Source organism: Mycteria americana, chromosome 7 (genome assembly GCF_035582795.1).
Source record: "Mycteria americana isolate JAX WOST 10 ecotype Jacksonville Zoo and Gardens chromosome 7, USCA_MyAme_1.0, whole genome shotgun sequence".
NCBI classification, from domain to species: Eukaryota; Metazoa; Chordata; class Aves; order Ciconiiformes; family Ciconiidae; genus Mycteria; species Mycteria americana.
The window spans coordinates 13,482,836-13,500,507 of NC_134371.1; the positions used below are offsets into that span (position 1 = coordinate 13,482,836).

The following is a 17,672-nucleotide window of genomic DNA, read 5'->3' on the forward strand; positions in this document are numbered from 1 at the left end:
AAGAAAATCAGGTCCCTTGTTTATAACAGGTTCATTAGGAGAGCAAGAGAATGTGACTCAGGTAATTAGAGCTTAATATTTGAGAACATCATAAATTATAGCTTGGACACAAATGTTGCTCATGTTTATGTTCTTAAAATGAAAGCTAACGCATGTTAGAATTTGAGCAAGATTGTACAGGAAACTCAACATATGGCTCTGGGTTGAAGAATTTTAATGGACACATAAACATGATCATTCTTGTTTTGTGCAATGCTTTTTGTGCTACTTTCCTGTTCAGTTTCATTATGCACTTCATATAATTTTGATGGTAAGAGTCTGAAGACAGAAGAAAAATCACCTTAAAGCAATTAACATGTGGGAACAGCTGTGTTAGGGAACCTTCAAGAATTTTTCAATGCAATTGTTACTTGTTGGATAATGCATCAGCCAGATGGCAGGGTAAGAAAATGAGACCAAATGTATTTCTTATTGCAGTTGCAGGTTTTAATAACTTTAACCGGAAAGAAGGATGGACTAAGGCTTAAAGGTCTAGGCTGAGATGTGAGGCATCTGGTTCTCTTCTCAATCTGACCTTGGCTTCCAGGATACATATCAGCCCATTACTTAGGCCTAGTTTTTTTAAAGACGCTGGGGCATCCCTACACTAAATTTTGTAGAGCTAATTTGTCATACAGCATGTCCCCATGCTGGCTGCTGAGATACCTAGGCTTCATGCACATGAACGTCAGAAGTAGATGCAGTGGAGAGCTCAGGACACAGACACGTAGTTGGCCTTGATCTTCATGTGCCTCAACTCTCTCAAAAGGAGCCACAACGATATTCCTCTTTCCACCACTTGCATGCCAGGCATATTTACAAACACAGATTTGTGACGAAGAGGCATGGCCTCTAAGCAAGCCATAATCCCCTCACCGCAGCTCCGTCAGCAGTCTTTGGCCAAGTGATTGCCTGATCACACAGTGAGGGATAATTCCCAGCTTTCCTAGCAGCTATATTTAGCCCTATGTACTTAGGGGCTGAGGTCTCTGGAGCAGGTTTTGGGCCCTTTTAGTGGGGTTTCCATGTGCCTGTCTCAGTGACATCCTCCTTTCAGCTACAACCTTTTGGGCCAGTTGCAATACAAACACAGGTGACAGGTCTGGTAAGGGGAGACAGGCAGGGAGTTTGCTTAGCTGTCACCCTGGAATGGATGCTATAGCTTTGTGGCATTAACTCTTCCAAAGGAGATTACCTGTAGTCAGATATTGGTACCAAACTTCCTTCCCAGTGATGCTTCTTTTTTATCCTTTTTTGCATTAATAAATACATGCTTCATTTTTATGTTTTCTCCAATGCTAAAGACCTTTCCTTCCTCAGAAATGTGAAGGGAATAATCTTTTATTTTCAATTGGATTAAATTCAGCAGAGAGCTTGGGAACCCATCTTCCCTGCAGCATTGTCTCTTATCAGGAAATGGCTTAATCGTGAAAGATATCACATACCTCAGCTTCACGCTTTACGCTGACTCAGGCTGGACCCTGTTACAAGGTGGAGAGTGAGGAGAGAATTTCTTTGACTAATAAGATTCTTTGGTTAATCTTGTTCTTCTTTCTTATTCACTTTGCTCTTTCTGTCTGTTTATTTCCTAGGACTGTGGTGCCCTCCTGTCTGAAGGGGACAATCAGGGCTGTTACCCTCTGGATGGGCATATCCTTTGCAAGACCTGCAACTCTGCTCGGATCCAGGCTCTGACTGCCAAGGCCAGCACTGATCTCTGAGTGTCAACTGTGACCCTCCCCAGGATGCCCATTGGGGAATATTGCACAAGCTTTGCATGATTTCTTTCCAGCCTAGGGCCTGAATCTCTGTTTTTAAAAAATTAAAACTGGAAGGCCTTGGAACAAGAGGGCAGTTCGAGAGGCCATGTTCAGACTGTCCATGACAGGCACCTGATTTAGACATGACTTTTCAGGAGGGCAGTGAGTGAGTCAGACCACTTGCTGTCTCTGCAGCTGATGGAGATAAGCGGTCATGGCACCTAAGTTATCTGCCTGTAGAAGGAGGTCTGAACATGGTCCTAACTGTTTTTCTGTGTTTGATTCCTGTCTCTTAAGAAGTACATGAAGGTAGAAGGTGAAAGATGGCTGAGCTCGTTCTTTCTCCCAAGTTATTTTGAGAACCTGACCAAATCTTATTGAAGTCATGGGAAACTTACCTTTGACTTTAATAGGATCTGGATCACCAGCAGAAGTAGCTCCACCGCCCTAGAAGGGTGTTGAGAGCAGACCCAGCACTCCTCTCATCACAACACAGACAATGCAACTTCAACTGTACTGCACCTAAGAGTGTAGGTGTGACCTGGTATCCTTGGGACACAGATTGGTTATCTATATCTTTTTTTCTTAGGCCCTTACTTGTCTCCATTCCCTTCCAGTTCAATAGGGTTTTTTTTTTCTTATGAAATTATATTTTGCTATTGCATAAATTTATTCAGTAGTGATGCTTCCAATTCACAACGTATGAGCAAGCACAGAAAGATGTGCGCTTGCACACACTATACACTATACACTACACACACACACACACACAGTGTGCTTTTGATTTACCAGAGGTATAAGCCAATCATGTCCGTTGAGAAGGTCTTTTAAGGATGTGGGGCTGGAAACACATTTTTAAAATCCCAGTGGTTAAAAAAAAAAAAAAACCTACGTAGGACTGCAGTGCAAAGCAATGCTCAAAAAAATCTTATGCCACTCTCTCACACACCCCAATCTAGTGGGACCACTGGCAGGATTGGTTTCTGGGTAGATATTTAAGCAATAGAGTCTTGTTCCATCTCCTGTTTATTGCAATGGGAGGATTTTCCTTCAACTGTATCAGGGATTGAATCAAGCCTTGGGATATAAGTTTCTCTGGTGTTAACATGCATGATCTGGAGTTCTCATTAAAAAAATTAAGGATCTTATGTCAACAACAGTAAAAAGGATCCTCCTAAATATACATGCTGTTGTTCAGTTTTTATCTTAAGAAAGCTAAAGAAGGTATTAAACCCTTCTCTATGCCATTCCAAAAAGGCAGCATTTTTTTCCTCTTTCTTTTTCATCCCAGCCACTTATAACTTCTCTTTGGTGAAATGTCATTGCAGAAGAGTGCTGGGCCAGCAGCAGCATTTTCGTCTTCTGTCCAGAATTAATACATATGCCAAGGTAAATAAAAGCTGGGCACAGATAATCTTTTTTTTTTCATGTTGGTGGGTTTTTTTTTAGTTTGGTTAATTAAAAAAAAAAATTAGAAATCCACAGTATTCTGAGCAGCTATAATATTCTTGTTCATGAAACCCATAATAACTAAGGTGCAAATTACATAGCGAGGGAGTAATTTTCTTATCACTGAATTGACATTAATATCTTATTTGCAGATGTAATCAAAGAAAATACCTTTCTTTGCGCTTAACAAATTAAGAAGCAGAACTGAAACAGTTGCAGGCTGATTGACCATGTAAGTGACAAACTGGCACTTTTCAAGAGTAAGTTATAAGAATTTTTTTCATGCACCCACTGAAAAACAATGAGAATGTGGTGCTTTCATCTTTATTCTCTATAATAGAGGCCTGATATAATTATACCCACTAATGCTAAAAAGAAAGGAAAAGTTAGAGAAGCTAGACCGATAGGAAACAAAGACGAAAAATTGAGATACTCACTGCAGCTCCTGCAAATGGTGCATTTCCTTTCAGTTTAGCACTAACCTTTATGGAAGAGCACTGTGAAATTTAATAGCTTTAGCTATATACAGTAAATTCAAATACAGAAATACCAGTCTGAAACCTCTGTTCCTTACAGTTTATATGTTGGCAAACTCCACCGGTGTCGGGGAAGATTCCCAAAATTCACAGCTCGGAATGAATCCTTCTTTGTAGAAGGGTGGCATCATTAAGCAAAAGAAATCATTCTCCACCATCGTGGCTGTGCTGAAGCAGTTTGCCTTTTTATACTAGATTTCTACCCTGGCCTTCAAGAATTTTACTGCCTCAGACGTAAACAGATTTTTTTTGCACTGTGACTCCTGCCAGGTTCCATCTGGGCTCCTGTTCCCTGAACCGTGGCACGTAAGGTACTTCTGAGCTCGCTTCTTTACATGCAGTCTGCACCACCACCAGTCAAAAAAACCTTGCAACTATTGAGCAAATCCAGTTTGAACTAACCCTACAAAAACATGGGAGGTCAGAGCTGGGATTGCTAACACCATTGTATCTCTGTGGAGGATTTTACATCTCTGCAAGCACAGGGGAGGATGTGATGCACTTGGGTGCAGAATAAGCCATTCATCAGGCACCAAATGTAGCTCTGATCTTCCTTATTCTTGTTAGTGTTAAATTAAATGGCTGATGAGACTGTCCTGAGTAACACTGGGGTAATTGATGGAAATGAGCTATTATGCCTTCCTGCAGAATGTGGCCTGGACTAAGGAGGACCGAAGTCCAGAGCCTTTGGGCTTTTTATGGCCCTGCTATAGGCTGGACTTGGAGCAAGTCAAATGGCTCCTTGTCTTCTGCCCTCTGCATGAGAGGGTTTCTTTCCAACTTCCCAGGGATGTTATGGGAATTAGACTAATCAGATTGGCCCAAACTACTGATTTTTGGAATTCTGTCTTCTCTTTTCTGAAAAGTTTGCTGGTATGTAGGTTTGGGATTCCAGCCCATTCCTGGCCAGCCAGCAGATCTCAATCTGAATCCCCTGTGTTATAAGGGTGCTGTGGTGAGTTGGGCTGTTGTGCAGGGAGGTGAGAGCCAAACTTTTCAAGCATTAAATACTCCATGGGTGGAAGATGTTTGACAAAGATTGAGCAGTGTTGATATTTGAGGTACTGTGGCTAATTTCTAGACCTGACACATCTGGGCAAAAGTACTATCATGCTTTTGTTTTCACCCCTGAAACACCAAAGCCATCTGCCTGTTGGAAGGAGTGAGCATCCAAAACACTCTTCTTTATTTTCTGTAATGCATGTGGTTTTGGCTTCTAAAATTGCTATAAATATATTCAGAAGATATTACATAAATGTATATACATCACAGAGGCTCTCATCACCCGCGTGTGTATAGAAATCTCCCCTCTGATGCTTCAGGATTTAATTAGGAAATGCTGGTGGACTTACCTCAATTGCACTGCAATTAAGAACCACTGGGATATTGCTTCATCACAATATTTATCACATATTTATAATATATCCTGTTTTATCTGTTCCAAAGAAGGATTCTTTTTGCCAAAGAGACCTTGCTTTTCTTAAGGTGCACTTCTTAGCCATGATAAAAATTCACGTCATCTGTGGCTGTGGTAATGTCCAAACTGTTCGTTTCAGAAAGAATTGGAAGATCACACAGACATTTCTGTTCAAGTCTGCAGAGGTTTTTGCTTATGCTGCTTTGGCTTTGTCTAGCATTTATTGGCAAGTAGGGCCTGATCCCATGATTTCTGTGGCCAGATGGGGCCCAGGAGGGTCCAGGATCAGGTTCTAATTTAGCAAAATATTTAAGCCCATGGGGTTTGTTTAAGCACAGGCTTAAAGCCATTGCATGGTGTGAAATAAGCCATGGGTCTACAGTTATTAATACCAGACTGATTCTGTATCACCTAGTCATAACAGACTTGATCTGGGTAGGATGTGGGCACAGTCAAATTTCTGTCAAATTACCCAGAACGCAAGAAATGGCTCCTGTGTAGCCCTTATGCCAACTGCAGGAGGGCACCTGGCAGCTGATCCAATGTAACATGTGGACAACAGGAGGATGAGTTCTTACAACTTCATGTCAGGTGGCTGTGGCACTTTCTATATGTCACAAGTAGCCCTACAGCCAGATTTACTGTATCTTTGAACCATGGCTTTAAAACTGTCTACTTAAACTTTCTCCAGAAGATTGGGTTGCCTTGTTTACAGCCCAATCCTTAAGCATGTCCCCAAGGCTAACACTAGTATTTTGTGAATGTGATGGTTTTATTGTCACTTGTTTTAATCATTGCCTGAACATTGCTTTTAAAAACACAAAGCAACACCATTGCCTTAGCCTATCAGATAATGCACCTTTAATTTTGGTTTGTTTTTTTTTTTTTTTTAATATTTTAATTCTTAGATTTTTATCACAGCTGCGAAACACTTGGGTAATGACTTAATCATAGAGGTGTGGGAGTACCAAAGTGTTTGTCATAGTGAACTCTACATAATAGTATTCATCCTGATGGCAGGAGTGAGATTTTCATGAGACACAGGCCTTAAGCTGACTTTCTGCCTATCAGCAAAATGTACCTGAGAAGAATGAGAAATAAGCATCTTTCAGAGAAACAGTGGTTGTTGAAGAGAGTATGCAACAAGTCATACTGAAGTCTCTTTGGACCTGTTACGGCTGCTGCCTGGCCATGGTCAGCCAAGCCTAGCTTAGGTTTGATAAATGCTGGTTCCTTTTGATTTTGAGACAGTCCAGCAGACAAGGGATAACAGGACCCGAGAGAAGGTCCTTGAGGGAAATCCTGTGTCATTGCCCTCCTCCAGCATCAGAGATAAACGTTAGGTACCTGGTGCTTCAGCTGAATGGCTCAGAAAGGATTTGAGTTATAACTGTTCTCTGTTGATACCTGGTTGCTGCAGTTGGTTCATCATGTTGATTTGCTATTTGTTCACCGAGTTGGGTTGACTACGCCTTATATAGACTTTGATACTGTAAATGAGGGCTAGCAGAGACAGATGTGCTGAAGAATCTCACTGTGGTGAAATTCCCATGAGAAAACACTAGTGATGGTAATTGAGGGTTTGTTGCCAAAGGATAGCAGGAACTACTTAGTACTTTCTAGAGGTTAGTAAAGTATAAACTAAGAAAGAGCTGCGAGAACACTATTTCTAGTAGAGCTGGTCACAATTTTTACACTAAATTATGTGGTCAGGAGGGCCATTTTTTTTAATGAGGAATTCTCTCTTTTTGCAATATTATCCACAATAGTTTATTTTCCTGCTATTATAATTAAAACCATAGTGAATTTTTATCTAAATAAATTTCAGAATTGTTAACAAATATTTTCATTTCTCAAACCCATGTCGTCTTTCTCAGTTTTTTGTAGTTTGGGTTTCTTCTACTGGTAAATTAAAGTTTCTGTGACGATTTTGAAAACTACTTTGGATAAAAATTCTACTTAAAAACAAACACGTGTTCTTGGGAAATGGTTCAATATTGGACCTGGTGAAATAAAAAAAATCTTTGAAACTTTTCACAAGATATTTTTTCCCTATTTTTAACTAGTTTTGCTAACTTTGAAGTCACTGTTTCCTTTGTTAGAACAATCCAAATATTGTGACTCTTCTTAAAATAACAGTGTTACTTCTGTTGGGTTCATTTTTCTTTCCTGTCTTAAAGCCATGGAGTGGCTGGCTATGGAGAATGCCAGGGTCTTTTTCTGTGGCAATTGCAATTTTCTTCTTTGGGTTCTTCCCCCCCCAGCCCCGAAATTACTGAAGAATGTAAGCACATTATGGCAACTGCGGTGAAGATCAAGAGATACTGATTGAACTTCATCTCCACATACCCTTCTGGGCTTGGGAATGGTATTTCTCCTTAAACATTTCTAGAACTACTACCTGGCTTCCTCAGCATTTCAAGTTTGAATTTGCAACAGTCGATTGCACGACTGGTATTCGGAGCGTGAGAGAGAGTAGACTTTAAACTTGTGAAATTACAGCATTCACCCAGCATGTAAAAATCTCAGGAAAAAAACCATAACCTCGGTAGGTTTCCTGGTAGATGTTGGGGAACAGCTCTCATTTCAGCCTGGAAATTCTCTTCCGTGGTTTGAAAAAAACTAGGCTCAAACACTTGCAGACTGCTCTGGCATATGCACTCACATGCACACATAAGGTGGTTGTGGGGCTACAACTAAGTAGAAATACAGGCTGTAATATTGAGCATTGCCACTTAAACCCCACTGGGCTTTATTCCTGGCTATGTGTTCCTGGTCTCTTTGGCTTCATGTTACATGTGGAAGCAACGGGGTTGTCACTGGTATCAAGAGCACTCAGTTCAAACTTTTTTTTTAATGTTGCTGTTTGTCCACATTTCTCATAATACCTAGATCTTTTAGAAAATGAGGAAGGAAACAGAAGCCCCAGGTGGTGGCATTACCTTTACATTTCCAGGGGTTAGAGTCCCTCGCTGGGAACGTGACACTTGGGGTGTCTCTACTTTTTTGCCTCTGCCTCCCTTTGTCCGCAAGCAGCTCTTACCCGCTTTTTCCATTTGCTCAACGTGCACTCATCTTTGCAGTGAAGATGGTATGTTACTTACTTCACAGAGGTATTATGAGTCTTAGCTAGTAGTTGGAAAAACTTTTCCAGATCTTTAATCAAGTAGTTTTGTGCATCCATAGTATCAGTGGCCTGCCACATGGATATCAAAGAAAATGATTATAATTATTGCTTTTAAAATGATTATGAAATTGTGCCTTACTTTTTCAGTCATATTTAACCATGTCATTTAGAACCACATGATTGCAGGGATTTATCATGAAGAAATTTGTTTGAATGATGGTTTGTTTGGTTTTAAATATTTTTTTCTCCAAAAACGAATTTATTAGGTTTTCCTCTTTTATTTTTTCCTCCAGTTTTATTCCTTTAATATGTTTGTGTAAAAGGGCAGCCAGAATTTGCATTCGTGAGAGACAGAAGATTTTATTTGGTCTTGTATGTAGAGCTTTCATTTTCTTTTATGTTCCTTCAGGAAAATTCCTCTCTGCCTGATTACTCATACTTAGATGTCTTTAAATGCAGGCTGACCAGTAAGGGTTTTTTGTCGTTGTTTAATTTAGTGTGTGGTTTGCTTTGTGTTTGGTTTTTTTTTTTAATTAACCAGATATGGGGTACTGGGGAGGCATTACACATTAATGCAGAATGTTAATGCTAATTTTCATAGAAAAGACAGAATTAGAGTCTTTCCCTGTCTCCGGTGCAGTTTTGTTAGTGTTTTGTGTACAACACTAATATTAAGTCAGGCTGTAAAGGCAAAATACTCGGAGTGACCTACTTCCATTCACCAGCAAGAACCCTTTGTCAGCTGACTCCTGTTTGTTTGTTCATTTTTAAATGTCGGATTACAGAACGAGCATCTCCCAAAGATGAAAGAAAACAGTGTTTTCATGTGCAGGAAATTTGGGGTTGCAGTAACAGAACATTTTCTTTGTGAATTTGGATGTCATGGTGTTTTAAGCTCCTGCCTGGAGCCTAAATCAATTTGGCCTCTCATCCAGTTCATCTCACTGGTGCTCCTAAAAGGCTGCAGCCCTGCAAAAAGCTCATGCAGCATTTTTGGCTGCCTTCCCTTGCTCCCATGTGGTACATATTTGCACAATTTAACTGAGCTTTTCTTTCTGCTGAAGGTCAGATGCAAGTGATATGAAACACTAAACTTTATAAACAAGCAAAGCCATTTCAACCACAGCATTTTGGACTAGAATGGATTTTTAGGTGGCGCACTGTCTGCTGGCCTTTGGAGAGGGGATCCTGAGACTACATTGGACTGGAACAGGATGCAAAGCCACAAGCCTTGATTTTTTTAATAAACTACTTACTGTAATCCAGCTACACAGTTTCAGCCTCACACTTCAGAAGAAGCTTCCGGCAGCAATGCATGTACAGGCACTTTCTCTCTTGCAGAAAGTGAAACTTTCCCAACCAGAGTAAATTTAACCTATTGCATAAGATGCTGGAAGTTTGGTTTTGTTTTGTTGGGTTTTTTTTTTCCTTGGGATTCTCACTGTAACCTCTATGTGTAGAGGATGAATAGCTTTTCTTTTTCCCTTTTTTTTTTTGACAAGATTAGATGTTGCATATTGATGAGCTAGCATTTCAAAGGTCCATGGGGCTTTGGAACGTATTAAGAATCTCTGAAGTTTAATATTCACCATGTTTTAAATATTCAGAAGGAACGATCTGCATAAAATGGCTTTTGATAAATACGTTCTAGGGATTCTTTCTTTCTGTCTTACGCAAGCGTTATGGGGATTGTGGCTGTACCAGTTTTGTTCCAAAGTGTCTTTTGTTTCAGCATTTCAGGACCATTTTGATCCCATTTGTATGCCCACTGCTTGTCCTGAAGTCTTTTATGGTTTATGCTAGAACTGTACAGCAGGCAAGTGGATGTGAGCAAGGCAAAGGGGCAGCTGAGCATCCTAACTCCTGAGTGCCTGCTTGATTGCTCCCCTCCTTATGACAGCTGGGCACATCCAGCCTCTTTCTGCGCCTGCTTTTCGTGATGCAGGTTGGGATTAGCCCAGTGGTCAGGCCTGGCTGAGATCTTTCTGCAAAGGTGCTCCACACCAGTGGGGGTTTGAGAGGGCAAGATCCTGGGTGCTGCAAAGCAAAGTGCCCGTCAGTACATCTCAGATCTCACAGGGCAGTTTCCCCTGCCTTGGATGTCTCTCTTTGGTAAGAGTCTCAGCAGTAAGAGAAGTGCTTTCAGGAGAAATCCTCCTTTGGGGATGCTCTATTTCCCATGCTGTTGAAAATCCAATTGAAGCTTTAGATGAGGATGATCAGTTATGGGCTGCAAACAAGCAGCTATTTTACTGTATTATGAACTCTCTCGTTTTCCTTACCCTTGATGTCCCATGGTACATACCATGGTGTGCAGGACAGCTTCTTTGGTCCTGCTCACACAGCCTTGACTTTGTCATACCAGTCCCTGTTGAATCAGTGCCTGGTACTTGTTCTCAGGACCGCTCTGGCTTGGGCCAAGGGCATCTCATGCTTCTATGCAAAAGGTGGTGCTTTCAGGTTTTGGCTTACAAATAATGCAGCCCTTTCAAACTCGCCTTTCCCCTCTCATGTATTCCTGACAGAAGTAGGATTTCAAATATTTCATAGCATTTTTCTTTCTTCCTTTTTGCCAGATGCCTTGAAAACATTGTCAGATTAGGATCTGGGTGGGGGTTTTCAGGATCAATTTCCTTTCCTTCTTGATTGCATGGTGTAGGTTTGCAGTAAGGTTTTTTCCTTTTTTTCTTTCTTTTCTTCTTTTTTTTTTTCCGTCTTACAGAACAGATGCCTTCAGTTTGTGCAGAGAAAGATTGACTATGATTAGAGCTAATCCAGGATGGCAGGATTGGACCCCCACAGTGAAAGCTAGAAAAGTGATTGCAAAAGTATTCTGTTTCTCCTTTATTAATTACACAGGAAGTTTCCACCGAAGGCCAGTTGTGCTACATGAGCCTATGTAATAAGTAGCAGGGCCTGTAATTACAGTCTGTCTTCTGATCCTATCTGTGCTCTGACTTTCTAGGCACCACAGTTCTATTTACATCTGTGTCTTTGTCAGCTTTTAAATTTTTGATTGGTCACTAAGGGAAGAAGAGTACAAGCTGTGAGGTGCAGCAAGTCTAAACGAGGGAGTCGTCCTTCTCAGGTATCTGCCTGATTTGGGACACAGAACAGAACATAGGGAACGGGAGATTTTACCAGCTGTGCAGCGGGGTGGGCTGCATGCCAACTGAGTATCTTTCAAGATCTTGGAGTCTTTGTAGGACTGGAAATTTGAACCTTTTACAGGTCTTAACTGGTGTACTATCCTGTGAGGGAGTTGATATATCAGCATTTCTTTGCTCAGAGCAGTTTCTACAGGATTTGACCTTTCTTTTCTGTAAGATTCAGGGTTTTATGGTTGCAGAGAGATCCTTCCACATATGGCATGAGGAGGGAGATGGCTTTTGGCATCATGCAGAGAAGCTGGGCCACAAATCCTGGTATCAATGTAAAGCAAGAGTAACTCGAGTGGAACAGGGAAGGCAGTGATTTACACATGGTTCAGTACCAGGTTCACCAGCTCTGAGCAGCAGCGAGCGCAGCCTCAGGCAGATCAGCTCAGTGAGATGTCAATCCAGAGACCTGGCAATGAGTAAATGGGCTCCTTGTGAAAGTGTTTGGAGCTGGGCACTCTGGCAGTAATCTCTTGTCTCTTTGGAAATGTGCACTAAAGTTAGGGTAACACTACAGAATGGTGCTCCCCAGTCTTTTTCTTCGAGGCATACTCCCAGTGCTATATTTGATCAAGAGGAACGAAAGCCATTGTGCAAATACTATACTCTATGCAAAAAAATATTAACAATCCACTACAGATATGTTTAAAGTCTATTAAACTGTTATGCATATTGTCCCTTTTCTGCAGCTTGTACTGTTATTTAATTATTTTTGGTCTGACTTCTGTTTTAAAAAAAAGCAATTATTTTTAAATTTTTTTTCTAACTCTACTTCTAAGAAAGTTGATGCTTTAAAGGAAAAAAACCTTACTTTCAAACATGGGTTTTTCAGGCTTCGAAATTAATAATTTCTACACCTGACCCAGTTCCTGCAGCTGCCAAAAATGAAAAGAGAAAGCTATTTAAATTTCTCATAGAACCATTTATCTCTTAAAATATGCCAAGGCAATTTGAGGTGGGGGTGGAGACTCAGCTATTTATCTCAGCAGCTTGATTTTTCTCTTTATGTTTCTAACTGTCAGGGGAAAAAAAAATGGTAGGAAGCTATTCTTGGGCTATTATTGATGTATTGTGTTGCCATTATGCAGGATGTCTGCTTTGCTATATACGGAAGGACATTAATAATAGCCATCTTCCCTGCCCCCACCCTTGGTTCCTCTTTGGGAAGATATGGTTTAAACTGGAGCATCTGCCGTGTTCAAATTGCTGCTCCCTCCTCCCCTTCCCCCAATTCATTCCCAAACTAGTTTTGGGAACAGGACTAAGGGAATAAGGAGACAGGTTATATTTGCCATTTTTCTGCCTACTTGTGTGGTTGCTCCAGGCAAGTCATTTCCATGCTATGTACCTGTCTACCCTCTTCCTTCCCATGTATTGCCCCTCCTTTCATTTTAAGTTCATCAGTGCAAAAGAAAAAAAAAAACCCTTTCTCGCTGTCTTTTTCTCACAGGAGCTGGCTGGCAGAACGGGCTCAGCAACAGACCCCTGATTTGTTATTACCCAGCATTTCATATCCAGAAACATTGGTTTCTTCATTATTTCCCATAAGTAGAAAAATGTATTCCTGTTCCCATCCCTCCTACCCCAGGTTTAAAACATTGTTATGAAACTTTAAAGGGTCCATCCGCTTGTTTAAAGACTCGGATGCTTGTTTTATTTTTGGAAGCAGAGTGTATGGTGAACAGGAATAGTTTGATGTTTAAAAAATAGCCCCACTTCAGCATTCCCCTGAAGTGCGGGAAGTCCTGTCTCTGCAGGTCTGTGCCAGCAGTGTGTGACAGCCCAGAGAGCAAAGCCGACTTGAATAGGAAAAAGAACTGGCCTGCCCCATTTCATCTGTGAGAAGAGAGAGGTGAAAATAATATATGTGGCAAAAAATAAAGGGCGTAATTGCTCTGATTTTTTTTACCGGCTGTTCCTACATCTCATGCTAATTGTGTTCCATAGAAGCTTTGCTTATTCAGCATTTCTGATAGTCGGGACCCTGTGCTTTTGCATGGTGTCATTATTTTTACTCGTCGTTTGTTGTGTCCTAGTCTTGCTCTGGTCCCTATATGATACGGAGCCATTTTGGTTTGGGCAGTGAATTAAAACAAAATTAGGAGCTCTGTCTAGGAAAGCTCGCCTAGAGTTTAGGACCAGAAAATGCAATCAGAATATTTTCTAGTTCTGATATAGGGAGGTTTTTCAAATATGAATTCTAGATGGGAGGAATGCCTTCATTTGGGAAAGTGTTTAGATTTCAGAATGAAAGGTGTCCTGGTTTCTTGCTTTTGCTCTTCCGATTCTCTCCCCCATCCCACCGGGCGGAGGGGAGGGTGAGAAGTGGCTGTGATGCTTAGTTGCCGACTGAAGCTAAACCACAACAAAGGGAGATGACTATTCAGTGTAGTTTCTTGTTGTTTTTATTGTCTTCCTTGGTGGTGGCCGGGGAGAAAAATGCCACCCTCTGAAGTGTTCCCCAAACTAGAGCCAGAGCCCAGCACCTCCTCTGCAAACGTTTGCTCTAGCTCCAGCTTGACACGCTGCTGCAGCGTGAGAGCAAGGAAGGCCTGCTAACAAAGCAAGGTCCACCTCATCCTCTCCATGGTCAGAACTGCTCCCTGTGGTGAGTCTGTGTCCAGCCTAGGGCTTGTATTCCTAGTGCAAGTATTTTGCCAGAAACAGGTGTTTTCTCTCTGCTGTTAGCTATGGGATTGTGTGCAATGATTTGGATTTGCTGGGAGGGAGGAGAAGATCCTGTTCCAATTAGGCTGCCTTTGTGCTAATGTTTCATTCAGGGCTGTATGAGATAAGAGCAGTTTGCACTGAAATGCACAGCCGGAGATTGTGGTTTGCGTTTCAACTATGTTGAGATGGTACCCATTGAAAATACAGAACTGGGGCACTTTTTTATATCTGCCAGTGCTTTACTGACAGCTCTGTATGGGTTGGAAACCCATTTTAGTTTGGCAAATGGACGTTTCCGCCTTGTCCCCTGAGCCTGATCTAGTTCTCTGCTTCATGCACCTAAAAAGTAGTATTTCTAATGTGTCTAATGCCTAAGTAGCTGAGCACCTGACAAGCATCTAAGCAGAACAACCAGCAAGGTGAAGAGTAGGCTATTAACTGAGCTGCCTTCACAAGAAGTGTATTCCACTTTCTTCACTATGTGCCTTTTTGGAGACCTGCGGTGCTCCTTTATGGGCAGCAGAGAAATAGCCCTAGTGCCGAGAAGGGATGGGAACTATGAGAATGATGTAGAACAGAAGCAAGAGGTTAATTTTGAGCATCTGTTCTCCATTGGGATAAGCAAAGCAATGGCTTTATCCCATCAGCAGTGCTCGTCATCTTACTTAACACACCTCATTGTCTGGTAGGCAACTGTTCAGTAGCAGAGGTACTTGGCTGTATCTCCTCAAACATCTCTGTCTTATTAGAACTCCAGAATCATTCATACCTGGATATTTTATTCACTTAATATTGGCTCTTATAAGCTCTCCATTATTCATTTTTTTATATAATGCTAGAAGAGAAAATTTGAAGGTGAACCAAAGGCTGAGTGTTTGGTGCTACTGTATTAAAAAGGGTGATGTGCTCTCACTTTAAATCCCCAAAATCATGTTTTAGGAAACTTTTCCCTGCTGCGGTCAGAGAGGAAATGCAAGGTTTATTGGAAAGGCAGCAAAGGGAAAGGTTTGATGTTTTGATGCTCAGTACTGCACCACTGTGACCTTCTCTGCTGTCCCTTTGGAGAGTGAGGACTGAGTATTGGTTAGAGATATGGGCAGAGCAAAGTTATGCTTGGACTTTCTCATGATCTTGCTAGACAAGATCTGCCTTGGTGAGACTTCAACTTCCTTAAGGGTCCTATAATTTCCCATGTCACAGCTTGTGTTTTGGACTGTCAGAGAGTGGAGGGCAGCCTCCAGTACCTTCTCTCTGGTTAGTCAAATGAGAGACCGGGAGTACTAATTCTGCAGTTTTGGTAACAGCACTTTCTAGCCCAGAACAAACAGCAGAGGTTTGTTGTGTTTCAGAGCCTAATCTCTCACACTGGCTTTACCTGTGGGCTGATACAAGGGGGTCTGAACCACATGTACGTCATTCCAGAAGGATTGCTCTTGGCTAAATGCCCCATGGCAAACCCCCCAAGGGCTGGGAGATTGGCTTAGCTCTTTAGTAGGCATGGAGGTGTTGGGTTGGCAGTTGGACTAGATGATCTTAGAGGTCTTTTCCAACCTTACTGATTCTGTGATTCCAAACTGCAAGGAGGGAGTGCCCCCAGGAACTTACTTGTCCTATGTAGCTGCTATGCTTTGGCCTGTCCCTGCCAACTGCAGACCTGTCTGCTCTAGGGTTCACCGGTGATGATGTCTATTGGATGTGCAGTAATTCATAGTGGATGACTAGGCCAGGTTTGAAGTGGTATTTCAGCTTTATGGTAGATGTTGGTTTAGCCCTTGAGATAGAGAAGGTTTTTTTATTGTTGCCTTTGTTGCAGTTGGGAGGGGAGCGTGACTGACCACACTTCTCCTTGTCCTGTGCCAGCAGACAGAGGCTCCCAGTGGTATGGGAAGGATCTTCCTTTTAAATGTGAATCACTAGCCTAGGTATCTGGGCAAGAAAGGGGCACAAGGAGGCATTCCCTATATGAGGGATGCCTTCTGCTGCACACTCCATGCCCTCAGATCCTAATGGAAGTAATGTTACTTGAGCTTTTAGGACTGGTCTCCTGTCTGTCAGAGCTTGGGGGTACCAGAGTTTTACCCCTTGCTGAGCGCAAGCACTATCCAAGTCTGTGAGGTGCCCAATCCTGCTGCCATTGGAGTTTTCCCAAATCCTGCGAGTTGCTGAGTGCACCTCCTGTGAGCTGCTGAGTAGCCTCCCTTCTCACTGAACCCATCAGGCCACTTGTCTCCTTCGTTGACTACTTCCACAGGGCTTTGAGGGCACTCGGGAAATGCAGTCAGCACCTTACAGGATTGGTCTGCTAGGTAATGTATGAAGTTTTTTCTCTGGTAACTTGTGTGCATGGATTGAAAACCATTTATTCCAGTTTGTTCTGAGGACAGATGCAGCATATACACGTTTCTATATTTATAAATATATCTAGATATATATATTTTGTTCTCAGCTAGTTACCTCTTCTAAACTGCAATTTTCAGAGCAACCGGCGTATATTTTTTATTCAACACGTAAAATGACTTTTTACAGTAAGAGAATGAAAGCTGTTTTAAGCATGTTTTCTGTATTTTTATTACGCATTATCCAATTATATTGAGATGTATTTTCCTCTTTGCTCTGCTCTTTCAGTTGTTATCCTTTTTATCAGTTATGCTTTTCTAATGTTTTGTAAGGGAAAATAAATATGCAAAATCACCAGATGCCTTTTTTCTTTGCAGAAGAAATATCACAAATGCTTTTTTATTACATTTTACCAATCCAATAAACTCCTTATAAATTTCATTTTTGTTTGCTAGCGTGTGAAATTATTTTTTCAAGTCGAATGGTATTTACTTTCTCCCAACCTCCACCTGCAATTATGCTTCATATCCTCCCCCCCCCCCCCCCTCTTTTGGGTTCAAAATTTCACTGTGTGGCTCCTCAGCATACTTAATTCAAGAGCCTCTTTCACTTTTGGGTGAAGCAAGGATGCTAGAAATACGTCACAAGAGAGGCTACCCCTTGCTTGTACTGGCCATCTCTTGATTAATTTTGCGCTGTTCTTAAAAATGTGTTCCTTTGCAGTAAAGCGCGCTCCATTCCTAAACCATGAGGAAATCTGGAGAGGTGGGTTATACGTGGAGGTTGCCCACAAATATTCTCAAATTTGAGTTGTGATTGGGTGACAGCAGAGCCAAGCACCTTGCTTTGCAGCTGAATAGAGGAACATTATTCAAACTATTATGGGCAGAGTCAACAGAAGTGTGGTTTGCAAAGCCTGTCTCTTCTAGGAAGTTGTTTCTAGGCTGTCATTGCAGTAAATAATCGGTATTGTTCCCAGTCCAGTCCAATCTGTTTCAAAAATACCACTGATAACCACCCAGCCTGACCTTCACCTCTCCAGTCAGAGAGCCTGGCACAACACCAAACCCTCACCGAACACTTTCCCTGACCGAAACGCTTCAAGAGACAGGGAATCCAGTGTATCCCGGTAAGCTTTTCCAATGACCGTTTCTTACCTGCTAAATATCTGCACCCTGC

The 17,672-nt window shown here is 41.6% G+C and overlaps 1 protein-coding gene across 10 annotated transcripts in view; it reads left to right on the forward strand.

Annotated features, from left to right (window-relative positions):
- The window catches only part of LPP (LIM domain containing preferred translocation partner in lipoma), an 826,113-nt gene that overhangs the window by 338,959 nt on the left and 469,482 nt on the right, over positions 1-17,672 (forward strand). For 9 of the 10 annotated variants that reach the window (XM_075507128.1, XM_075507132.1, XM_075507129.1 and 6 more), the window contains one exon: positions 1,632-16,848. In XM_075507128.1, coding sequence (XP_075363243.1) covers positions 1,632-1,760 — 129 coding nt within the window. In that variant the 3' untranslated portion in view covers positions 1,761-16,848. Of the gene's footprint in view, positions 1-1,631; positions 16,849-17,672 lie in introns of those variants that run through there. The other variant, XR_012776441.1, reaches the window with a different exon arrangement.